Genomic DNA, 27,336 nt, shown 5'->3' with positions numbered 1-27,336 from the left:
AACAGAATCTTTAAATTATTTGCTGTTTTTAATGGTCTCTTCTTGTTTTTTTTAAAGAAGTACTAGTAATAGTAGTCCTAATTTGAGACTCCAATAATTGGATTTCAATCAGAACCGTATCGACTACCCGTTTGGCAATTTTAATGATTAAAATCAGCCAATCCCGCATGCAGCGCCAGGCTATTAAGGAACAGTCTTTTAAGAACTCTTTATCTTTTAAAATAATCTTGGAGCATTTGTCAATATAAGTCCTGTTGGGGCACAGTTCCCCCGTAAGTATTCAGCCATAATGGCCACCTTGAATGGCTGTACGAGAGTGTGATTTTTTTAGCCCAAGTACCTTGCACCATTCATCCTCATTACTAATCATCACAGTCGGTATGGTGTCTAAAATACTGGGATTAGTAGAGAGTATTGACTGTAGAACATCGTCATCAAAAGCTAGGTCACAATTTTCTGCTATCATGAGCATATGTGTCAAAAATGAACCCTCTCACCGATGCAATTTAAGCAAACCAAACTGTCAAGGCATAGACGAGCTAAACCCAACCATTAGTAACGTTCACAGCCAAACTATACTGAATGGTCAATGCAAATCGGACCGCAGCCTCAGCTGCTCAAGAACAAATAACAAAAATAATTAGAAGAGGGTCCTAGGGAATGTTTTTAAAGACCTAGCGCAGGCATAATCCCCATATTTAACATGTAACACACATACATTTCCATGGGTCTAAATCAATTACCAAATCTACCTCACTGATAAATCAAACCTAATCCAAATCTAAACGTAATAAAGAACCTCACTAGAAGTGTGTATACCCATCAGTCACCAACCGGTGCCGCCCTTGATCATCATCTGGGTCTCCGCTTGACATTTCCTTTGTGACACATTGATGGTGAGCCTGGGAGCCATAAATCCTGTACCACACCAACTTACAAGTCACTGGACGACCTACAGATGTGAAATGATTATCATTTATGATGGGAAAAACTATATTGCAGAGCGAAACTAAATTGAAAAAAGTAAAACCATTATCCCCTTTGGTATCGCTTTATTATTATAAGGAAGTCACATTTGATAGCTTGGTATACAAAAGAGACTACTGATATTGTAGCAGACTTTGGCCTATAAATATTGTCTGTATGCAAGCTTTGCACTAGGTTTAGTACTGATTTAGAAATTGAAAGTTGCACATCTCTAATTTAATTGCTTAACATCTTTTCGATTTTTATGAAACATTTTTTAAAGCGATTATCTTGTTTTATATACTCTGAATTCCTAAAGTGAAATGATGTACTGTGTATTACTGTAGTGCTTACCACCCTGCTCACTTATGTCTTCTCTTCATTTAAAAAAAAAAATTCTGTGCATGATATGCCTCTCTTTCTTTATAAAGTGGCAAACAGTTTAGCTCTTGATGGAAAGAGTGAAATCCTATATTCGAAGCAATATTAAATTGTATTTTGTTTTTAACTTTCTTTCATGGATTCAAACAATCTGAATAAACATTTATTTGGCTTGGATTGAGTTTTCCCTTATCCAAGTGACCTCACAAAGGATTCACCCACTTCTACTGACTAGCCAGTTCACCTCATCGTGATGAATGCACACATTCCACTTCTGCACAAAATGACAGAAGACACTACACCTAATGCTCATGAATGTTCACTGTGCAATATATGGCATGCAGTTGCCACTGTGGATACTATCACTGTACGAAGACGTGAAACTTTATAAATGAATAAATAAATCCTTAATTGCATAAAGCAGCTGAAGAAGTCACATAGTGATTTACATTGTAACCCAGTCTTACACGTTCTAGAAAACGACATGCTTCCACTTTTCAGGGCGAGCCTTTTAGACAGAGCAAGCACTGTCTCTTGCAAGGTATGTTGTGGCTTACCAAGTACACAGAGAGACTTTGAGCCTCCCTCTATAATTTTGACTGGCCATCCTTGCTTCCACTTCTTGCTTTTCAAGGACTACATTTTTCTTTTGTGTGACGCACTTCATGGGTAGGCCTGGCCTGTGCAGGTAAGAGCAGTGGAACAGTGGGGCCGGTGTGGGTGGGGGGGATTTCTATGGAAGATGACAAGGGAAGGTAATTATTTATTTAATTTTTTCTCGTCATTGTGAGAAGTTAGCCTGGCATTTGATGTCCACTAGTTCTAGTGGGCACCTTGCACCAGTCTAGTCGACCCTTATTGATGGTGGTTGTAAAGTCACCCTTATAGAAAGCTATACTAGTGGTAGCATGAACAATCAGTCTTCAGGCTAAGAATTCAGTAGTCGAGTTAAGCAAGTTGTTTTACCGTATATAATCCCTTGAATATCAAATGAAAGGACACCACACAAGGTATATATCAAATATATATGTATTTAATCTAAACGCAACCCCTCTGCACTCTTTATGAGGTCAGAGGTCAAAATAAAATGCAAGTCACACAGTTAATATACGATAAGTTGCACAGTATAGGTTATGCCCTAGGGGCCTCACAAATCATATACTAAGAAAGTGGTATAAGTACCATGTGAGAGTTAGAAAGCAGGCCTGGGGCCTGTGGAATCACTGGGGCTATACTAAGCAACCAAAGGTTAGGAAGTAGGAGGCCCACGGGAGACTCGTGCAGTGTCTAAACACAGATGCGGGTTACTATTGACTTTCTATGGGAAACGAAGAAGTTACGAATATGAAATTTAAGGACACTTCCGGATGGACTAGGATGGATCCCTTTTAAACTAGGACACTTCGAGAGTCAAGACCCACGAGAGCACCGGAGTACTCGTGTTACCTCACCCAAGGAAGCCGGGTGCATAGGTGTCTTTTTGTGTTGAGTTTCATCGTCGTTTTCTATGGAGAGCTGTAAAGAAGTGCTGCAGGCGACCAGAGGAAAAGTGTCCGGGTGGTTCCAAGGGTAGTTTGGTGATGTGAAGAACCTGAAAGCAGAGGGGACAGAGTCTGGGTCACTAGCCAGTGACCAGGAAGGTACCTGGAAGGAACCAGGCGATGTAGAGTGCTTGAAGGTGAAGAAGGTGAGGTTTTCTCTTCAGCAACGAGGTCCAGAAGGCATTAACGATGACCAGACACTGGATTCAACCTGTCTCACAATGGATCTAGATGACTGCTGTGTCGGTATCAGGATTAGACCCAACAAGCCTTGGCAACCGCAACCCACGCAGGATATTGAGATTGGCTCTGTTACAGACCAGCAAGGTCTCTGGCATTTCTCCTTTTCAGGGAAGCTGGAGCAAGCCTGATACAACCAGGAAAGCAAGGTAAATTCAAGATGACATCTTCAGGGGGCTCACTAGCCAACGGGCAAGAAACTGGGAAGACACTTCAAGCTCAAATGCAAAGGCAGGCCCATGGGACACTCGCAGAGTGTGGGGACCTGGGCTTCAGTGCAAATAGTGATCGTGGCTGGGACTTTTTGTACCCCAATGCACAACTTACTGAGGCTTCAGAAAAGGAGTGCAGGTATCAAAATGCAGGATGTCCATGATTTCCGGTAAAATGTCTCTCGTGTCCTCCACGGGTCTCAGCTTTGCTGTGGTTGTGGATCGGGGTGAGAAAAGTATGGAAGTCCAGTTCTTTAGTCGAAGAACCTTCGGGTACCAACGGCAGCTTTGAAACTGCAGACTGGCAAAGTTGCTGTTGGTGCCTGTTTGCACAGGGTGGTCACTCCTTGACCACAAGGGAGATGTCTTTCATCTTCCAGGCAGAATGGAATGTTTAAGGTCCAAGATATGTCTTTCAAAGATTCGACCAGGATCATCTAAAGCCCTGGGGACACAGCTCCTATACTTATACTAGGAATGGGGCTGGATTACCTGAATAGGTCCCTCCTATGGGTGGACCTTTGTCCAGTTTTGTGCCAGAGCAGGGCTGGAGTGCCCCAGCAACTGCTTTGAACCAGCCTATGCATGGATCACCTTGTGTGCCCCAGGCAATGTCTGAAAAAGCATCTGCTGATGCAGCCCTCCCTGCCACAATACACAAAACCCTGTCTGGGGAGGTGTTGGCACCTCCCTGGACAGGAAGCCTATTGCCCAGGCCTCCCCTGCCGGAGTTTCGTCCAGCAGCAGGAGGTTAGACTTGTGCCTGTGGCAGCAGCATCCATTTTGTGATGCTGAGGCTCTGTTTAACTTCAGCTGGGTAAAGCAGTAACTACATGTCTTCTCCCTCTAGAAGGGTGGAATGCTACCCCCGCCACCAGAATTGGTGGGGGGGGGGGGTAGTATTCCAAAGTGTTTGACACCTTACACGACATATTTTGATAAAGCCAAACCAAAGTTAGCATTAACCGCGAGGATTATAATGCACCTAAGAGTATATGGTATGGCTATATCATAGAACAGCTATAGGTGATGGATCTGAAAGCTGCGCAGGGGCTCAGCTCATGCTAGGGCACCCTCTCACATAAAAACAAGCACTCTTACTACAGGATTGTCGAGGCCTGCCATAGGAGTGGCTTATAGGTGTATATGTGTCTATATTTGAAGGTAGATATAGGTATACTATATCTAAGTAAGGGGTGATTACACCACCTTACCCAAGCTGTGTGAACAGACCTGTGGTGTCAGTTTGGAAGGCAAACCAGGGGTGGCACAATACATGCTGCAGCCCCTGGTAGGCCTAAGGTGCACCTATGCCCTGGGTACCTAGGGTGCACTATACAGGTGACCCAGTAACCAATCTGGTATGTACCTAAAGTACATGGTATCAATTTAGAGAGAGAACAGCTGGGCTGTGGGTCTGATTAGCAGGCCCACAGCCACACTAAAGTTGAAAAACCAGAGAATCACAGCAAAAAGTGGGGGTGACCATAGGAAGCAGACCCTACTCTCCTACAGTCATCATCCACCAACATCCCCCCCACCCAACCTCGACACCTCACCGCTCTTACCTGGATGGGCCTCGGCAGTTCATGGGCTGTGGCTGTCCATTGTGAACGTAACTCCCTCTTCTCTCAGTCTTTGCTACCTGTCACCATAGTGCTTCCCTAGCTCCCCTCTCTTTTGAGATCGATTGTGTTGGATGTTGTTCCCTATTGCATTTCGTCATTTTCTGTGTTGTTACCCCTCACCTGTGCCCCCCTCGAGTTGCTTTGACTTTGCACGCTCCTCTCTGTTGTTTTGGCAAACCTCTCAATCACTAAAAAAACATATTGGGCATTTTTTTTTTTAGTTACTGATACAACTCATATTGGTAATGAAATAAATAAATACAAGTGTTGGTGTCCTTTTTTAATTATGCGGCCTGAAGCGTGATGAACGTGCCTACATAATGACTTGGTGCTCATGTCACAGGGTTAAGCTGCTATTGGCTGATTTCTTCCCAGTCTTCCGTGCCTGGGTGAGGATCCAAACTAACCAAGACATCCACAGGTAGACACTAGATTTTTAACAGCCTTTCGGCATGCAGAATGTTTCCATTTTTTACGAAGCTTACATGGCATTTGATTAGGGAATTTTATGCCAATTGGACTCAATTTGATGTTTTAGGTTGAATGTGAGTCTATTTTTTTAGCTTAGTCCCATTTCCATCGCTTTGCCTTAAGCTGTATGTAGTCGGACAGCAAAATCAGGAATGTTTAAATGTGTTTTTTTTTACCTAGTGGAAATAATATGGCCCATTTGCCCTAAAACAAAGCCAGTGTGCTTTTTTCTTTAACAAATTCTTTTGCGCTATCAGAATTTGTCATGAAATAAGTCAGGGAATTATGAGGTTTTATTTGCCTTTCTTTTCTGTTCGGATTCCAAAACAGTTGGAGGTTGATTTACTAGGGACTTTCATTGTCCTTGAGAGACACAAGTCATCGCAAGGAAACACAATTCCTTATCTGGTATTTTGAAAGCAAATCAAAGTCACTTTGGGTGGCTTTGAGTGGTATAGTAACTCAACTCATTGCTTAGCACTGCCTTGCATTACTTTGCTTTGGGTATGTGTTAAATGGGCAGAGCATAGGTGTTCCCAAACATTTGAATTTGACTGTATGGTCTCATTATTTAAAATGATTACAATTAGAAAATACTTCATTTTATAAAAAGAACTTAAAAAAGACGAACCGTTTATACAAAAGTTAAAAAGGAATAATGCTCGGGTTAGACGGACGAAAAAAAGTGAAAAGAGAAGAAAAGGGGAGGCAAACTTGGTGATTGTCTCTAAAGATTCGAAATGTCAATGTAGTCTAGGGTATCATAAAGAATGTACAGGCTGGGGAGGGGTTACTTGCGATCCTGCTGCGCTAAAGTTATTGGCTGCTCTTGTAATGAATTTGGTGAACTGGATGTTAAGCGTCATGTTTCATAGATTCATAGCTGCTATGATGGCTTGTGTGCATGATCCGACCCCGAGTTTGTTCCATTCGCCCCGCAGCTGATACCTTCTGTCATTGAGTAAGGAGGGACATACATATACCACATGCTCTATCGATTTCAAGTGGCGCCCGCACCCCCCTGGACTCAGTGTTGGCACTTGGCCGGCACCAATCTTGTAGATGTTGTAAAAAAGGCCATTCACCCATCCTCAGGGCTGAGAAACTTTTTTCCATAGAACTGCGTAAGGGCTTGATAAATCTGGAGCCTCCGCTCCGGGTTTAAACCTCGAAAGAACCTTCCAGGCATGTTTTCTTTTTGCCAGTTGTGCCCTATCTGAATGAAAAGACCAGAGTCGGCTTCTTCTTATAATGGATATTTTTAGTGCTTTCTGGGGTGGGTTAGTTCGCCAGTATTCTTTTATGTCAAGCAATTGCAGGGAGCATTCTAGGTAGCGTCAATTCCCTTTGCCCAACTTGGCTGGCCGCTATTTTTTGCCACAGCCTAGCCTCCAGACTTCCTTCCCGCGAACTATGCAGTATGTTACACAATTTGATGAATGCAAAAACAACAGTTGATGGACAGAATGCAGAACAATGATATACATTCACCCCAGTACAGAGATCTGGGCCTAAATCCATTCTTTTTTTGCACTCCAGACCACCCCAGTTCAGACATGGCCATATGCAAATCAGCCTTGACTCTGTGCCTCATGGGAACAGTCCAGCCCTAACTGCCAAGCCATGTCTTCCCTGGACCGGAATCAAGCATCCTAGGACCGGTTTCTGGCTATCAGCCGTCATCAGCTTGGAGTCAAGCTATCCTGACTGATGACCGCTGAAACCAGTCCTAGGATGCTTGATTACGGTCCAGGGAAGACATGGCTTGGCAGTTCGGGCTGGACTGTTCCCATGAGGCACATGGTCAAGGCTGATTTGCATATGGCCATGTCTGAACTGGGGTGGTGTGGAGTGCAAAAAAACGATGGATTTAGGCACAGATCTCTGTACTGGAGTGAATGTATGACATTGTTCTGCATTCTGTCCAAAATGCATATAGTGATGCATCAATGAATAACATTGTGTGCAAAAATAGAAAACCACACTTGATTTCTCAAGTGGATTTTTCTGTCAAAATATAGCGCCTGAGAGCAGGTATCTGACCGCATTAACTGCATTAGGGACTCAACAACAATTCTGTCGACTAGCCCAAGGGTATAAGAAAAGCCCCGTTGTATTTTCAGCAAGAGTAACAGAGTTACTTCAAAAATTTGAAGAAGGAACCTTGTCCTATGTGGAGGATATTAATTTAACGGACGACGACTTAGAGAGGCACTGGACCAGGGTAAGCACAATTTTTATGGGATTTGCCTCAGAGTGCTACAAATTCAACTTTAACAAATTAAAAATAGCCCACTTCAATGTCCTATTTTGGGGATATGAGCTTTCAAGTCAAGGCAAAATTCTGGCAGCTAACTTTTAAGAGAAGTGTGCGCTGCTCCAGCCTCCAAAATCATTAAAACATTTGCAATCAATGCTAAATTTCTGCAAGACACACATTTTAGATTACGCACAAAGGGTAAAACCTTTCTATTACTTAATAAAACCTGACTTTTCAGCCAGACATTGGACACAGGAACAAACTAATATTCTTTGTTTACTCCAGGAAGACATGATTGCTTCCAAACACTTCCAAACAACGTTGAATATAGATTTTATCCAAGTTTAAAAACACAGGCATTCCTGCAATATGAACAAGAATATGCTCTACCAAATGAAATCTTTCCTCTCGATCAGTATGAATATATTATTTATACTGACAACTCTGTGCAACCGGCTATAGGAAATAAGCAGCAATATTTTTCGGCATGTGGTATTGTTAAAGGTTGCATGCATGGTGGCAATTTCTATCCTAGTTGCACAAAAACACAATCTCCAGGAGACTGCACCGCTAAGTTGGAAGAATAAAAGCACTGATACTGGCTCTTGTAAATACGGATCATGAATTCACCACACTAATCATGTGTGATTCCTTTTACTGTGTACAGTTGTACAATTAGTACTTACGACATCAGGAAGAAAACAGGTTTAAGGATGCGAAAGGAGGCACAATTAGGCACAAAATGCTATGGGAACAGGTATCAGAGTTGAAAGCCGAGCTACAGAGGACTCACGTGATCCATACACTAAGTCATCAACGTGATGGTGTCATGTTGCTGGGAATTCATTGGCTGATGAAGCCGCAAAGAGGGCTGTTCACACAGCTTCTGTAGCTGTGCTGACTCGTTCAAAAACAAGAATAGATGGAAATATTATGGTAGCTGTCATCGCTTCACGCAAAGGCAGCTCAGCAGCACTTAAAACATTTCCACTCAAACACTCCTACAAGTTAGATGCACAAAACATTCCAATTGCTCAAATTCTTGGAGTGGGGGATAGAGTAATACCAAATATGGTTCGTAGGCAAGGTTTAATACTAGCTGCACATGAGTGTATGGGCTCTGCGCACACAGGCGTTACAGCGGCCATTTCTTTACTGAAATAGCGCTATTGGTGGCCAAGGTAAAGTAAGCAAACTAAAGACTATGGGCCAGATGTAGGTAAATGTCATTTATCGATTTTTAAATATCGAATTTTACCTATTCGGTATTTACAAATCGGTAAATGCCATGTAGGTAAATATTCGGTAACAATTACCGAATCGTTAAGATTCGGTAATTACTAAATCGGTAGTTACCTATTCGGTAATTGCCATTGATTCCTATGGGCCTCAAGGCCCATAGGAATCAATGTCAATTACCAAATCGGTAAATACCGATTCGGTAAAATTACGGAATTGTCAAGGGGGACAGGGTGTCACTTCGCACCCCTGATTCAGGCTTGTGTGCCATGTGACACACATACATGCTCTTAGGGCATGTATGTGTGCCTCATGGCACAGGTGTACATGCACAGATGTGCATGTACACTGGAATTCGTTATTTACCACAAAATAATATTTTGTGGTAAATAACGAATTCTTAAGGGCCTGTGGCACTGTTTTCAGTGCCACATACATCTAGATTTAACGATTCGGTAAATTTACCGAATCTGTATTTTACAGAATTGGTAAATTTACTGATTCGGTAAATTTACTGAACCGGTAATAGTTAAGCCCCCTACATTTCAAACTCCAAATACCGGTTGGTAACGGCTGAACTCGGCCGTTACCGACCGTATTTGGCCACCTACATCTGGCCCTATGTCTTGGAACGCGACATCTGCCAGCAGATGAAAAGTTCCACCGTTGCACGCCCGGCATAGACACCAATATTAAAATCAGACAAACCTCTCGCTTGTGTGCACTTGGACCACTGCGGCCCATTACAAATGGACGGTGCTTACAAATATTTCATGGTAGCAGTGGATTCACGCTCGAGATTCCTATGGGTATGTCCTCAGCACTCAACTGACGCTCAAACTGTTATGAAAGATTTGCGAGTCTTTATCTACACAAATGCAGTTAGCATGTTACATTCTGACCCTGGTCCTGCATTTAGCTCTCGGGCTTACAAAGAGGCCATGGATGGAAGGGGCGTCTCATTGCAGTTCTCATCTCCGTACCATCTCAAGGGAAATTCGGTTGTAGAGAGAAAAAAACGTGATTTAAAGCAATCTTTAACAGCTAAAGTAGTAGGCAAGGGCGGTAGTTGGGTCACACACCTTTATGGGGTACAGCGGGCATTAAACAACCAGCAAAGAAACTCTCCAGGGGGCATCACTCCATATAAGGTCCTCTTTGCGACACAAATGTCGGTACCTGATCTTGATTGTGAAGGTGCAGTGGCGGATGAAAAAACATTTGATATCCATGATCCTTTGGCTGTTTTACAGGATCTAAATGAATCCAGGACAAAACAAAGCAATGTCCATCTAAAGCAGATCGCCACCGAGGAAGTCAAGGTTGTCACAGCAAGACCTTTCTGGATCCCAAAAGTCGGGGATCTGGTCAGAGAGAAAATTGCGGACATAAAGGAATTTGGACCTTCATACAGAAAACCTGTACCAGTCCTTGCAGTGCAAGGAACAAGAACTGTATTGCTCCCGCCTCTTGCCAGAAAAAAGGAGAAAAGATTTGTCTCAATCGACTTAATCAAACCCCACTATGTGGCGGATACTAAACGGTAGGCCCAGTGGACTCCGCTGTAGCAGACACCTTCCTCTAGCTACAATCCAAGAAATTCAAACAGAAAGACTCATCACATTTGAAGAGCCACCTGTAAGGAATGAAGGACTAAGCAAGAATGCTATGGAACTGTTAAAAAATAATACATGTATTTTTAATCTCATTAAGTGACTTCATTACCTCCAGTACATTTTTTGATGGTTGGGACACTGAAACAGTAAATAAAATGCTGTCTGATTTGGAGAAAACTGCTGCATTTTCAAATAATGACATGTTAGAGGGTTCATCAGACTATGACAAATTGTACTCTTGCTAACATTATGGTCATCATTTCCTGCACAAATCCATTTCAGCCAGGAATGTTTTTTGAGTACCATCAGTAGAAATATTGCCCAACAACACCAAAAAGTAGTTCACAAGCGTTTGCACAGATATTTGCATACTTTTCAGGGTTTAACTCAACGGATCCAGCCTCATATTATTATGAGGTTGCACCAACATCAGCACTGAAAATTTACCATATAGATTTCGATGCCGGAGCGGTGAGCGAGAAGTGTTTCTTAGTGGTACAAACTGCAAGAATGCTTTAAGCGGTTCTCTCATGTGATATTGTTTTGTACGGAGCCTGTAATGGTTCAATTGCAAATCTGTCTTTCCACATGAAAGGAACTCTAGCTGCCATGATCACGCCAGAGTTTGAGTTATTTTCAAATGGGAGTTACTTGATGCTGAACGATCAAGGTTGTTGTGGGATGCTCCCGGGCATTGCATATCTGGTCACCGTGAACACCAGGGTTACTTGCTATATGCAAGTATTGTTTCCTCTAATAGATAGAGTCAGGGAGGTGCCCCTATTGCCTTCACTGAATGTTTCTTTTATACAGTTTAATGCTTTGAGCAGAATGAAAGCCATGCTTTTACAGCAGGCCGTGCCGTTAACCTCCGCTTGAGAAACCTTTGAACTTCAATTCGCAAGGACCTCGACAGAGATACAGGCACTAATACATACTAACTGCCCCTGACATTTAATAGAAATGGTGGGTTGTATTGTTAATATGTCAGATAAGAGCGGCAATATACACCTATTTATGACCATAGGTTCAGGATTCCTTAGCACCTTTTAACCAATCCTCGGAGTTATTCCTGACTTTATACACTCTCCATTGGAAGCATTTTTGGAGGTCTACCACTGATCCTTCTCGATGTAGCTGGAATCCTGATTATCGTCTACCTGCTGCGCAATGTACGAACCATCCGCTAGCGAGATTGCAAAAGATCTCCTGGAGAGATATTACTGTCAGCGCATGATACTCATCTGGGTGCACCTTTCCTACGAGAACTAAGTGTTTCTTGGCTCTGTTATGGCTGGATTTTCTGGTTAGATGGGATCTGCCCCTAGGGGCCCCTCCAACCCAGCCAGAACGTAATCACATCCCTCCTCAGGACCAACTATCCAGGCACCTGGGTACCTACCTGAGGATGGGGAACTCGCAATATACAAGCTCATATTATTAAAAACACCACTAAATCTATAGGGATACTAAGAATACTCACTGATTACTAGGGAAATCCATACCCTACACCACACTTATATTCACATCAGTTGATCTCGCGGCCACTCAGACCCAGACCGGTCTACCCTAGGGCAGATATTGCGCACAATCCGGTGTGACTACACATGGGCCTGCAGAACCCAATGCTCCCTTTTCCAAACGATCAACAATCCTGTCGATCTCCACGCCAGTGTCCCCCCTGACGCTCTCACTTATGCAAGCCACAATCCTGTGGGTATACGCGCTGGTAATCCTCCCCAGCGTTCTCACTAACGCCGCATATCAACGACGACCACATTCCTATGAACACCTATATATATATATATATATATATTGGGAAGTCTCTTCACTAAGGGTCTGCTACTACAATATTAGGAGTTAGCCAATTAATATAATGTGCCTCTTATTCTTGGAATCATAGGTCCACTCACTCCCTATTTATGTGATCACCACTTACCTGATTGGGATTACTCATCCATTCATGTACCTAGTAAACACCTAGGATATGTATTTACCTAGATTGAACAAAAGTATGAGACACACGCCAGTTTTCTACAAACTGGGGGTTATTTTATTAATACAATATAAACATTTACACAGATCTGTAACTGACAAAGACTATAGGTAGAACACACCGCTGAAAGAGAAAAGATTAGCAATGCAAAAGCCTAGGGAATAAAGATAAGATTAAGATGCAAGTGTAAAGTAAATTAATATAACAGGAGCGCCTTCACCTTATTAGTGTGTAGTCTTGTTCTAGCTGTCATCTGGGTTCCTCTCTCGTCTGTGCCTTGGCTCATCTCAGACTCTCTCTCTCTCCTGCACTCTTGGGTACACCTCTGCGCTGATCACTTTGCACTGGACTCCTCTCCCCCACGAACTGTCTCCACCTTCCAGCTTCAATCTTAATGGTTCCTGCCGCTCTGATCACCGTTCATTCCACTAGCTCATTCACTCTGTCTCTGCGCCAATGTCCAATTAACTCCATCTGCTCCCATAGGTTAGTCCACGATCTCTCCTTCGTCTCTTCTAAAAGGCATTACTTCAGACTCCAGCTATTCACACCTCCTCCTGATAAGTAACTGCTTCTGACTGCTTCCTTCAGTTCCAGCTCACTATTCAACTCAGCTTTCTCTCCAGCTTGAATCCTCTCTCTCTGCCAACTCCACTCCACTGCTTTCCACTCCTCCACCTTAACACGACTGCTTGGCTTCGCCACCTCCACTCGACTCTCACTCTACTCGACTCCCTGACTCCGCCTCTGCACTTCACTGATATAGAATGCTGTTTCCTCATGGAAAGTTCCAGCCAGCAGCTTCCTCCCACCAATCCCATGCACCAGGCTCCTTGCGCTAGACGCTCCCACAGTGACCAGTCTGCTTGTTTCGTCTAGAGACCTGAGCCCGGGAACAATTCCTGATTAGATTCAGCTCTGGCCGGTTCTCTCCGGTCCGCTTAGGGCGAACAACAGTTATAACTATAAACTTTGCCTTTGCCCTAAAAAGCCTCTCAGCTTCATCAAGATGGAGTCCCTCTAGCTCTAGGCCTGTAGGCCTGAAAGGGATGAAATGCCCCTTAGCTCTGTCAGAATACCTACATAAACCATACCAATGTGTCTAATAATGTCAAAGCCAATAGGCAATAGACAGGTTAAAGTCAAGAATAAAGGCATATTAAGCAGCTATCCTCTTCTAGGTCTGGAAAAAAGGGCATAAAGGGGCCAACACAGGCTAAGAATACCTATACTAGATGTGAGCAAGATTAAGGTCTATATCACTGCTAAATAAAGCCAAAAACTCTGCCATTACAGGCTCTCATACTTCAGACCAGTCTTTGAGGACTGCATCATACTTGTCTTTTGATGCCCGTTCTGTGGAGGAGACTGTGAGTTGGATATCTGTCTGACACCTCTAATGGAGACGCCATCGGACTAAGACTCCAGGCTGGAACCACTGCGGTCCCATGCTCTACTCTGTCCTCAGTGTATTCCCATCTTGACAAATGCATTCCTCGTTGATCAGCAGGTGCCTTATTCATCTGAAATGAATTTCAGCTGCAGCATTGGCACCGAGGTATTGAATTCAGCACCCGCTGCCTCCACACCAGCTGTTGGCAGCAAGGAGTTTCATCTATGCACCCTTGACATGCTATGCGAGGTACGCCAGTGTTTGTCCCCAGTGGCAGCAGGCAGTGATAATGTTATGTCTCCCAGCCAGGACATTTAATCAAAATCTGGCTCACTGTGTGCTGGGAACAAATTCAGAGCTTTTTCTTTCCCCTTTTTCTTCAAAATAACTTTTTTCAAATTGACCCGTTCAGAAAGCATGGCATGCTAATTACGCATGCAGTAGTGCAACTTGTGTGATCAAACTCATTTCGAACTGTGATTTGTGGAACATTACAGCAAAAACCATATTTCAAGATAAAAAAAATTCTCTCTCCTTGTTTTTAAACTGTTTTTAAATGTTTTTAAAAAATGTTTAGAAACAGTTTAAACAACTCATTGGTAGTCGTATGCACTGACACCGTTATAAATGTGTACCTCAAATTGTGTATTAATATTGTTGAGTATTAGGTGGAGTGGGTATTATATTTCAAATCGGTACCCTAATGTAGGTCCAGGGAACATCGTACACCGACCTTATAAGGTCATAACTCCTAATAAGGACATACTGCCTTATAGGGACTAAACACCTTATAAGGACTGACGCCCTTTATGGACAAAACCTTTCACCTACTTCCATGCTTAGGGAGGGTTCTTCCCATTCGATATTGCTAAGATGTCATCCTTAGCGCATATGAATAATTTATGAGAACGAAACCCGGAGGTATACTTCTCCTCTCCTATCCACGCACAAGGTGTTATCCCCAACGTCATCCTCATACTAAACACTGCATGTGGACTGTATAAATATAGCACCTCTTGCTATTAGTAAGGAGGAGGGAACCAAGACTTCAAGGCCGACACACTGACCAGAGACTCTGAGGCTCCGACATGCAATCGCTCCAGCTGACAGTGGTCTGACTATCCCTTGCGGGTTGTCCAACTCAAGTTCAGGATGAAGTTCCACACTATTCAGGTAATGGGGTTCGACTAAATCCTAGCGGGATTCTTGGCTCTTAGGCTCTTAGACTTTGGCTCTTTCACACCTACTCACATGCTAGGTACACTTAGGTACATCTAGACAGGCATCAAAGGAGTATGCACTATATTTGATATATGCATTTTATATTCATGTATATGTTCATGACTATTGCAAAATGGTAGAACTGTTCTATTCCTTTTTATTCACTGTCCTGCTGATCTTATATCTCTGCTACTGTGTAACAGTTGTAGAAGTGCATATATTTTAAATGAGAAGAGCAACGGTACAATAAATTCTTATTGTAAACACACTTAACTATTTCTTCTGTGTATCTCTCTGAGAGAAAACGAGCAAGCACGAGTGACTGGGTGAAAAGTAGTATATTCTTTCCACGAGTCTGAGGACTCCAGTTTGTTGTGTTCTGAGGTTGCCAAAAACGAATCTCTCTGATAAAAGGAGATTCTAGTGGCACTGTGAGCTAACTAATGCAAAAATAGGCCAACATACTCAGCGGGGTGTGCAAATTTAGTCTGCCACCAGACCCACAGTATAGGTTATCCAGAAACAGTGCAGGTCCTGTATAAAGGGTACTATAGGAACTACACTACAGCATTGTCGCTCGCAGTGTCGGTGTTGCCTTTTCCATCTGTGGCAGCTGAAAAAGCAGCTCCAGGTGCAGAAAGACAGAGGGGGTGAAGTCTTTGTGTCCCGAGACTTCAGAGCAGGAGGCAAGCTCTACACCAAGCCCTCTGAGATTTTCTTTAAGCAGGATACACACACAGTGTCTTTCTTTAGCAGAAAAAGCCACTGCAGGCCAACCCCAGACAGCATACAGCAAAGGGGCAGTACTTCGCCTTCAGTTTTCCCAGCTCTTCTCCTTGGCAGAGGTTCCTCTTGAGTCCAGAAGTAATGTAAAGTTCTGGGATCTGGGCCACAATCGGTCTACCCCATTTGTCCTTTGCCCTCTTGTGACCCAGTGTCTCCTAGCTTAGTCCAAACTAGTTCTGTCCTCTCTGGTCCAGCTTCCTTGCAGGAGATGGAGACAGCATTGTTTAAGGTAGACATGGCCTATTCATGTGCAAGGAAATCTCCCACTACTTTAAATGTAGCTCAGGTCCATTTAGCCCAGCCTTGACTCATCCAGGTAAGGCCTGACACACCACAACCCCTCCTGTGGCTGACTGAAGAGAATGGACATCATCACTCCAAAACCAGACAGTCAATCCACAACCCAGCAGAGGCACATAGGATGGCTAAGCAAGAAAAGTACAATTTTCTAAAAGTGGCCTTTTCAGACATACAATTTAAAAACCATCTTTACTAAAATGTATATTGCATTCTGAGTTCAGAGAGCCTAAACTCCATTTCCCTCTCTTGTCCCAATGGGAAGTTATACTTGTTAGATGTTACAAATAGATTCCCATGCTACCCTATGGTACATATAGCCTTGCAATAGTGAAAACAAAATACACTGTATTTCACTACCAGGACATGTCACACACACCAGTGCATTGCCTAGCTTTCACATACACTGCATCCTGCCCATGGGGGTGCACTCGGCCTACCTGAGGGATGCCATGAATATACAAAAAAGGGAAGGTTAAGGCCTTGCAAGCGGGTGCACTTGCCAGGGTGACATGGCAAGTTAGAAAACACAAGCAGGTCTGAGAACACTTTGAAAGGCTGCTAGTGTGGGTGGCACAATTAGTGCCACAGGCACTCTAGCAGCATTTGATTTACAGTCCCTAAGCATACACTGTGCTCTATACTAGGGACTTACTAGTACATCAAATATGCCAATCATGGATATACCAATCAGTAAACACAACTTATAAGGAGAGCACATGCACTTTAGCACTAAATACCAGTGGTAAAGTGCCCAGAGTCCTGAAACTAACAATAAGGGGGTCAAAATTAGGAGGGCATGAAGAAAGAAGTCTGGGTATAAGCCAGATGAAAAAGCCAGGTCTAACAGAGACAGTGTTGTGTCACCCAAACTGGTAAGCCCAGGTGATGTATGCTTAAGTCCTGCAATGCATTGATCTAAATGCAGTCACCCATCCACCTTCCTCTTTCCCATCTCATCACATGGTGATGTAAGGTAGGGCGGGGTCAGTACTTGGAGCCATATGGTCCTCTCCCCTTCATCTAAAGAGTGGGGTTACCGGAGGCAACTGAGCTGAAATCTGAAGCCGCATAGCCTCTTGATTTCAGTATCTTTCTTTAGTACCAGAGACAACAAAGTGACATGTGCCTGTTCAGAGGGTCTATCCAGCACTAGCAGCTGCAGCTAACCTGGTACAGGCAGCTGATTGTAACCAAGAAATAATATCTCAGCCCCAAGTTACTGTCAGCGTTTGAGGAGTCCCAACATAAAAGATCTTTGTGAGAAGCAGCCATTATCAAATTAATGAAACTAGACAAAAACCCATCCTTTTGTGACTCATACTGCTGTTGTTAGTGCAGCTGATACTCTGGTAATGTAATTGGGGTCTTAGTTGGAGCAGGGCAAGTGTTATGTTTGGCCTCCAGATAATCAGCTTATCAGGCTACAGACAATGTAGAGGCAAAAGGAAGTTTCAGAGGGCAGAGTTTAGAAATATACTGAATGACCAGGGAGAACTAGAAAGAACCGCAGAGAGAAGTAGACTACAGGCTACAGGCTTCCTAGTGGCAAGGAGCCACCAACGCTGATGCTACCAGTCAGTGCTGGAGGCGCTTATTAAAAACAGCCCGGGGTCCTGCGGTGCAGGGAGATCTTGGGAGAACAACAGAGCAGGGGAGGACTACATGTCCCTAGATTCCTAGTGGCAGGGAGACACTGATGCTACCAGTCACATTTTTAAAAACAGCCCAGGGGTCCTACAGCATGGGATGCGGCTGGGCGTTGCCTGGGCGAAGACCGGTCTTAGAGCTGGCCTGTCTACGCCCTTCCACAGGAGGTAGTTTCTCGTTCTCCCTTTTCTATCTCTATTTGTATATCTTCAACCAAGAAGTTGGAACTTAGTACCAGTATTTGAGTGGTTCAACTTTGATCACGGTAGAAAAAAAGTGGGTGGCAGTGGTTCTGTCTCAACCCCTCCAGTAAAAACGATGTCAATTGTTCGGATGATGGAACTTGCTGTTACCATCATCACTAAAGACATTGTCTTGACCAAGCAGAGGCTTTCTTTAAATCTTGGTGGTGATAGTAGGGGACCAGTTGGTGTTTTACCTCAATCACCTTTGGATTTGTCCTCTTCCCTACCCTCCAATGGTGCAGTTTCTACTATCACCCATGGATCGACTACAACTGTGATGATATTCTCTCCCACTATGACCCCTAACACCATAACATCTGCTACTCCTAATACTTCCATTGTGTCAAGTAATAAGGACGCTCAACCCAAGCCGTTGAAGAAATCTAAATGTAGTAAAGGTTGTAAGCAATCGGGTAGCCCTGCTCCTCCCCTCTTCGTAATCGTAGAAGAGTCTGAGACTGTACCAGCACTAAGTCCAAGGGTTCCTTCTTCATTACAACAAGGGAAGAGCTGGATTACTAACCTTATTAATGAGCTCTTGGCAAGTCACTTAAAGACATTCTCAGAGAATTGTGTACCACTCTCTAAAAAGTACTTTCTCTTTTAATTTTATGTTTGGATGCCATTGAGACTAAATTGTTAATTTCCTCATCTTGTGGTGGTCATCCTCCATCTCAAACAGGCACTATCAATAACGGTTCTACCAGGCAAGGTAGTATCGGCAAATATCCAAAGAAAATGATGCATGCCTGGAGGATGGCAGCCTATCAACACATGTACTATCTGCTTCTCTTAGTATTTTTGAACCCCAAGATCAACTACATAAACAACACACACTGACTAGACAGGATACAGATTATTTACTTATTTCAGCTGCTAAAGTTACTCATCCTACGAAGGGTCCTGGAGAAAATGATTAAAATGCAACCACCTAATCAATTACCTGTTAATAATCTTCCTCCAGAAGCTTGTCCCTATGTGATTGTACTGTTGGGTGTACTCTTTTTAGGAAATGGCCAGCACAAAACTTACAAGGAGTTGCTTAATAAACCTTTGACTGGCTGGTTCACCACAGAGCCATGCTTCTCTTCTATGCAAGAGACACTTTTGCATGTAAGGAGATGTGCATGGATAGGGCCGAATCAGCGGGAACTTTTGGGATATTGTATTGTGGTAAACTTCAGATTCCCATGCCTGGCTCATCATTTGCTATTTAACCACAGGAATAGTATCTTGCCAAGCAATTCTATCTCCTTGGTATCACTTGGATATTTTTATAGACCCCTTTCCTGTCAGAGTCAGCAATTGAGTAATCTTACTTTAGATCAGCAGCAGGGTGCTTTGGGCACCTATCACTCTTTGCACTGTGGGTCTGACATATTGCCTTCAATAATTCCCAATCTGCCAGGCAGAGTCAGCATACCAGTCACTGATGTCACAGCCCGCTCCCTGGTTTCACTGTTCACTTGCAGCAACCCTACTGATGACGGGCTCAACCTTGAAACATGTGTATAGAGACATACAACAATGTCTGCACCAACTTTGGTTAAAAACTCAAGCTAATTTTGGAGCAAGTCTGAACTGTGTACTGCATTTACCAGAATGCAAAGGGGCGAACTGTGCTGTGACTGTGAGGCAGTGTGCTCCCAACCCCCATTCTGTTTAAAAGGCTCCCTTGCACAAGCTGTTGAGTTTTGGAGATGCACCTGTGTGCCTGTGATTGGTAATGTGACCTGAGAGGAACTTGGCAGCATTTCAAGCACTCCCAGATGGATTTTCTTTGTTCTCCAATACTGCTGCTCTCTACTGATGAAGGGCTCAACCGTGAAACACATGTCTAGAGATATACAGCAATGTCTGCACCAACTTTGGTGAGAAACTCAAGCTAATTTTGAAGCAAGTCTGAACTGTGAACTGCATTTACCAGAATGCAAAGGGGCAAACTTTGCGGGGACTGTGAGGCAGTGTGCTCCCAACCCCCATTCTGTTTAAAAGGCTCCCTTGCGCAAGCTGTCGAGTTTTGGAGATGCACCTGTGTGCCTGTGATTGGTAATGTGACCTGAGAGGAACTTGGCAGCATTTCAAGCACTCCCAGATGGATTTTCTTTTTTCTCCAATACTGCTGCTCTCTACTGATGAAGGGCTCAACAGTGAAACACATGTCTAGAGAAATACAGCAATGTCTGCACCAACTTTGGTGAAAATCTCAAGCTAATTTTGAAGTAAGTTTGAACTGTGCATGCATTTACCAGGATGCAAAGGGGCAGATTGTGCTGGGACCGTAAGGCAGTGTGCTCCCAACCCCCATTCTGTTTAAAAGGCTCCCCGGAGCCAGCAAGCTGACAAGCTTTGGAGATGCACCTGTGTGCCTGTGAGTGGTACTGTGACTTGAGAGAAACTTGGCAGCACTTCCAGCAAACCCAGATGCCTTTTCTTTGCTCTCCAGTACTGATGCTCTCTACTTATGATGGGCTCAATATTAAAACACGCATCTAAAGATATGCAGCATTGTCTGCACCAATTTTGGTGAAAAACTCAAGCTGATTTTGAAGTAAGTTTGAATTGTGTACTACATTTACCAGGAGCTGACTCTGCTGGGACTGTGAGGCAGTGTGTTCCCAACCCCCATTCTGTTTAAAAGGGTCCCTTGAGCCAGCAAGCTGATGAGCTTTGGAGATGCACCTGTGTGCATGTGGGTGGTACTGTGACCTGGAAGGTACTTGGCAGCATTTCCAGCAACTCCAGATGATTTTTCTTTGCTCTCCAATACTGCTGCTCTCTACACGTGTCTAGAGATATACAGCAATGTCTGCACCAATTTTGGTGAAATACTCAAGCTAATTTTGAAGTAAGTTTGAACTGCGTACTGCATTTACCAGGATGCAAAGGGGCAAACTGTGCTGGGACTATGAGGCAGTGTGCTCCCAACCGCCATTCTGTTTTAAAGGCTCCCTTGAGGCAGCAAGCTGATGAGCTTTGGAGATGCACCTGTGTGCCTGTGAGTGGTGTTGTGACCTGGAAGGAACTTGGCAGCATTTCCAGCAACCCCAGATGATTTTTCTTTGCTCTCCAATACTGCTGCTCTCTACTGACGATGGCCTTAACCTTGAAATAGGTGTCTAGAGATATACAGCAATGTCTGCACCAACTGTGGTGAAAAACTCAAGGTAATTTTGAAGTAAGTGTGAACTGTGCACTGCATTTACCAGGATGCAAAGGGTCAAACTGTGCTGGGACTGTGGGGCAGTGTGCTCCCAACTCCCATTCTGTTTAAAAGACTCCCTTGAGCCTGCAAGCTGATGAGCTTTGGAGATGCACCTGTGTGCCTTTGAGTGGTACTGGGACCTGAGAGGAACTTGGCAGCATTTCCAGAAACCTCAGATGATTTTTATTTGCTCTCCAATACTGCTGCTCTCTACTGATGACAGGCTCAACCCAGAAACATGTGTCTAGATATATACAGCAATGTCTCCACCAACTTTGGTGAAAAACTCAAGCATAATCATGATGTACGTTTGAACTGTGCACTGCATTTACCCGGATGGAAAGGGGCGAACTGTGCTTGTACTGTGAGGCAGTGTGCTCAAAGCACCCATTCTTTTCAAAAGTCTCTTTTGAGCCAGCAAGCTGGCGAGCTTTGGAGATGCACCTGTGTGCCTGTGAGTGGTTCTGTGACCTGAGAGGAACTTGGCAGCATTTCCAGGAATGCCAGATGGTTTTTCTTTGCTCTCCAATACTGCTGCTCTCTACTGATGACAGGCTCAACCCAGAAACACGTGTCTAGAGATATACAGGAATGTCTGCACCAACCTTGGTGAAAAAGTCAAGCTAATATTGAAGTAAGTTTGAACTGTGCACTGCATTTACCAGGATGCAAAGAGGTGAACTGTGCTTGGGATTGAGACAGTGTGCTCCCAATTCCCATTCTGAGTATAAAACCATGCTTTTACACAGGAATGGAGAGCTATACACACATGACTGGGAGCGGCTGGAAAATGCAGCCCTGGGAAAGGACAGTAAAACCTTCTGGGAACTAGTAAAACAAATTAGAAGAAGGTATTCCCTCTCTTTCAGAACAATATTTTAGGCTCAGACTGGGTCTCACCTTTTGTTTCCATCTACCACATTGAGGATAATCCAGGTACGCTAACCTCCCTGTGTAATAGTCTACAGAACTCATTACCCCTCTTAATATCCTTGCAGGAAGAGGAATCGGCCATTCACCCCAGCACGGTTGGGAAAGCACCTGGTCCGACGAGGTACCGATCAATTTGATGAAAAGTATTCCTGAGATTTGGGGCAGCTTTATTACCTATACATTCAACCCTTGCCTAACTAATATTCCTCAATCCTGGACCACTGTAACACTGTAACAGTCGTGCCAATATTCAAAAAGTGTGATTGCAAGTCTCCCAAGTGGTATCGCCCTATTTCACTTATCAATTGCACAATTAAAATTATTGGCAGTGTCATATATGACCCCTTAGTTAAATGAGCAGCTGATAAGGGCAAACTCTTCCCTTTTCAATTTGATTTTTGTCTAAAATATAGGTACCAAGGAACAGTGTTTGAACCTGGCTCTGACAATTTCCAAGTACACAAATGGCAAACATAGTCCTATTTATCTCGCCTTCATGGACCTGTCCATAGCCTTTGATTAAATAAACAGAACTCAGTTGTAGCTAATGTTGCTGGATCAAGGAATGGACCCTCCACTGGTGAACTTTATCTATGCTTTAAATTTAAATACAGATCTTTCAGCCAGAGTCCATTTAAATGCTCATGGAGAGCTTTCATCTGACTTCCCATCTAAGAGTATAGTGCAATGGGGTGCATACTGGCACCCCCTGCTCTTTATCCTGAATATGAATGGACTAACATCTGATCCTAACTTCCTTCCAAGTAGATATACCCAGAATAGCAGGCACTCCGGTGCCTGCGTTATTCTATGCGGACAACGCCGTTCTGCTAGCTCTTACTCCAAATGCACTGAGACAGCAAGTGGACCATTTTGCTATTTTTATACAAAATCATGATTTTAAAAAGTTGCATATTATTTCCCCCGGACCTAGCAAATCAAGGCTAAATAAAATCATCATTGAGGAGAAAGCATTAATGAGTGTTGATAACTTTTGTTATCTAGGCTTGACATTTAGTTCTCAGGGTCTTGCAATTCTCAGCTTACTCACTCTATCCTTAAACTCAGCAGACCTTCAGGGACAGTTTGTAATCTTAGTGGACCAGGTTCTAGAGGAACCATCTTGCCAGCATTGAAGGTGTACAATTCTCAGTGTATCAGTGCAGCTACCTATTGTGCAGGTGTGTGGGGTTTTAACAATTGTTACACCTTACAGGCAGAGGATAATCGTTTTCTACATCGGATGCTAAATTTCCCATCACCTCTAGTTTTACCATTCATTCTTAGCTAAACCATGGTTGTATCTCTGACAAGGCATGTTTGGTGCCACTTTTATTGTGGGTTAACATTTGGACGACCTGGCAGCAACATTCTGTAGAGACTTTATCCTCGATTGTCTCAGCCTAGATAAGTTTTTTTTTATTCCATGGCTGAGGTATATTAGGTACACTCTAGCAATCCTGGGTTTATCTTCTTTTATCACCACACATAGCAGTATTTCCAGAATTGAGCAGACAGAGGTGAAAGCAACATTCCTGGAGCGCTGCGAAGACACAAGAATGAAAAATGAGTTAACAAAACCCACCGTTTTGAATTAATATAGATCCTTAGTCACACTTGAACCCCCTATGTATTTATCTTTGGATCTCTCACAATGGGACCGATCACTTTTCATTTGCTTCATGGTGAGATCAATATATTGGTCCTTGTGTTTTAAATGCTTTTAAGACCCAGAGGGAAATACAGTATCTTTTTGCCCCTGTGACAATCAATCTGCACAATCACTTTTGCACTTTATGTTGTTTTGCAATTTGCACAGTTTGCCACGCAAACACTTCCTGAATCCCATGTTAAGTTTAGTTTTAGTTTAAAGGGGTTTATAAAGCGCCTGGTGACGCCTCCCGGCGTGTCCCCGCGCTGTGGAGAGAGCATGTTATGAGGAGAGAGAGGAGTACCATTATGCAGTAAATAAAAAGGTTTTCAGCATCTTTCTAAAAGAGGCCTCATTGGTCTCTAGCCTAGCGTCCGTGGGCAGGAGATTCCAGTGCTTGGCCGCTAGTGAGCGGAAGGACCTGCCTCCCATTCTGGCTTTTTTGGGGCGAGAAGTTCTGAGCAAGCCCATTCCTTTAGATCTGAGGGATCTGTTAGGTTCATACAGGGATGCCAGATCCGACATATAAGCCGGCGCTCTTTGGTGGATTATCCTATGGCACCATAGTAGAGCTTTGAAAACAATCCTCTTGCTAATAGGTAGCCAATGAAGGGATGCCATAGAGGGTCTCGAGGGGGCTCTACGGGGAAGCCTCAACACTAGGCGTGCTGCAGAATTTTGTAGAACCTGTAGTCTCTTGATGTTTTTAGCAGATGTGCCCAGTAGCAGCACATTCCCGTAATCAATATGGGAAGTGATTAGTGCCTGCGTCATGGAGCGTCTGGAATTCAGAGGCAACAAGTCAAGGGTGCGATTGAGCCTTTTCATTATTCCAAAACATTTGCCTACTGTTTTCTTTATGTGGCCATCAACAGACAGCTTATTGTCTATCCAGACACCTAAATTTTTTGCTTCCCGGTTGGGAGGGGGCAACGGACCCAAGCAATTGAGCCACCATTCTTTTGTCCATTTTGCCTCATTGCCTCCAATTATAAGAACCTCCGTTTTAGTGCCATTTAGTTTTAGACAGTGCTCTGTCATCCAAGTGGCAAGCTTACTCATGCAAGCATTGAAGTTGTCTGCTTCCAGAGAAGGGGCTTGAGATAGTGATATTAGAAGTTGCGTGTCGTCGGCGTAAGAGACAAGCTCTACGCCGAACGATTGCACCACTTCTGCCAGGGGAGCCATGTATAAATTGATCAGGGTGGGACTCAGGGCAGAAACCTGAGGCACCCCCTGTTCAAGCATCACGCTGTCTGAGAGAAAAGTCCCTCTTTGGACTTGAAAGCTCCTGTTGATCAGAAAGGCTTTCAGCCATCCCAGTGCCTTATTGGTGACTCCCGCTCTGTTTAGACACTGTAGCAGGATGGAATGCGCTACAGTGTCAAATGCGGCACTGAGATCCAGCATGATGAGAGCCATGGTCTTGCCCTCATCCGCTCCTTCTCGTAGGGATTCAGTAGCCCTCAAGAGAGCTGTCTCTGTGGAAAAATTAGACCTGAACCCCGATTGAGATTGATGAAAAACATTATGGGCTTCTAGGTGTCCCATAAGTTGGATATTAGCAATTTTTTCAGCTAGCTTTGCAAGGTAAGGTAGCAAAGATATTGGGCGCAGGTTTTCCAAAATGTCTTGACTTATGTTCGGCTTTTTTTTAATCGGTAACACTACTGCCTGTTTCCATTCCACAGGCAAACACGCCGTGGAGAAGGAGACTTGAAGCAGATGTCTGAAGTGAGGCTCTAGTGCAGGGAAAGCTTCAGCTAGAATTTTAGGAGGCGCAGGGTCTCGAGGAGATCCTGATTTGATGTTCTTACACATTTTAGCCAAAGCTTCAAAGGGGGGGACGTCGAAAGAGCCTAGGCACTCTGGAGTGTTTATGAGATTATCATTTTCAATGAATTCAGTAGCCGACTTTATATTATTGGAAAAGCTGGCATAGATTTTAGTGATCTTTCCTGAAAAATACTGGGCAATTTTGTTACAGGTTTCCACAGAGTCGTTTTGGGAGGAAGGATTCGTGTCCACTATGGAGATTTCTTTGTATATTTGATACAGCTCCTTAGAGGAGTTTTCTGCTTCCATAATGCGGGTATGGTAGTGGGCTGCCTTAGACAGGCGTATAGTTTTGTTATATACCCTTTGCGCTATTTTGTACTGGGTTTTGATTTCTGGACAAAATTTTTGGCGCCATGCTCTTTCAAGCTTTTTACATGCTGTCTTCATTGTTTGCAGTTCTTGACTGAACCAGGGAGCAGCTTTTTTAGTTCTTCTGGCATTGGTCATGGTGCGAATAGGGGCAGTGATATCAAGGGCCTTGGTGACAAAGTTGTGTATGTGCTTATTAGCTGTCTCGCAATCATCCCCTTTAGGAGGGCCTTCATCCTGGACAATTTTAGTGAAAGATTCTATTGAGAAGTTCTTCCATTTTCTGCGTTTATAACGTAGCAATTGATGCCGATAATGCTCGGTTCTGTCTAGTTGAATTGTTATGGGGATGATGTAATGATCCGACCAAGGTATGGGTTGAGGAGCTGAGGTATGAACTCCCTTCCAGTTGCCAAAAACGGGGTCTAATAAGTGTCCTAGTTGATGTGACGGTTCCTTGTTCTTTAAATCAAATTGTACCGAGAGTAGCTCTGCTTGAATATCAGACGCGTCAGTATCTAAGGGGTCTTCAAAATGGGCATTGAGATCTCCTAGCACTAATAAACGAGATTTCCTTAGTGCTAAGTGGGTTATGGCTTCCATCAGGGTGGAAGTGAAGTCAAATAGCCTACCAGGTGGTCGATATATCAGAATGCCCGATATAGAATGATTGGGACCGGTGTTAATCGTGAAAGAGCCAGCTTCACTATGGTCAACCTTTATGGGAGATAAGGTACATACTAGAGGGGCTTTCGTAGCGATGGCGATGCCACCCCCTCTGCCGTCTTTCCTATCCAGTCTGGAAAGGGAGTATCTAGGGGGGAGGGCCTGAATAATGTCAGGGTCTGAATAGTCATCCAGCCAAGTTTCCGTCAGGAATAAGATGTTAAGATTCTGGTCCTCAAGTAAATGGAAGATTTCTATGCTGAGTTTGCGTAAGGATCTACAGTTAAGTAAGGCTGCTTTGATGGTATGACCCGTGCTGGTTGCTGGGATATGACTGATGGGAGCAAAAGTACATAAAGTGCATTTATTTAACGACAGGGCATGCAAGGAGTGTTTGCAGGCTGCTAGCGTGTCAGGTTGGAGGGCGAGCAATTCCTGTCTGCCGTACCTTATAGTGGTTGTAGTAGGAGAGCCAGGGTTTGTGGCCCCGCGCCCGTCCGGACGCGGACGGGCGCAGACGGGCTTGACTTTGGCTCGACTTCGGCGCGCTTCCGGCGCGCCCGCTGCACGCGTCCGCTGCGCGGTCGCTGC

At 43.9% G+C, this 27,336-nt stretch overlaps 1 protein-coding gene across 1 annotated transcript in view; it reads right to left on the bottom strand.

Moving 5' to 3' along the window:
• LOC147711289 (uncharacterized) overlaps positions 1-27,336 on the bottom strand; it is a 180,899-nt gene that overhangs the window by 120,147 nt on the left and 33,416 nt on the right. The window contains exon 2 of the mRNA XM_086919446.1: positions 25,459-27,149. Within this exon, the coding sequence (XP_086775572.1) occupies positions 25,459-27,149 (1,691 nt within the window). The remainder of the gene's footprint in view (positions 1-25,458; positions 27,150-27,336) is intronic.

This window comes from Lissotriton vulgaris, chromosome 5, assembly GCF_964263255.1.
Source record: "Lissotriton vulgaris chromosome 5, aLisVul1.2, whole genome shotgun sequence".
NCBI lineage: Eukaryota > Metazoa > Chordata > Amphibia > Caudata > Salamandridae > Lissotriton > Lissotriton vulgaris.
Note: the sequence above shows the minus strand (reverse complement) of the source record. Positions and strands in the feature narration are given on the sequence as shown.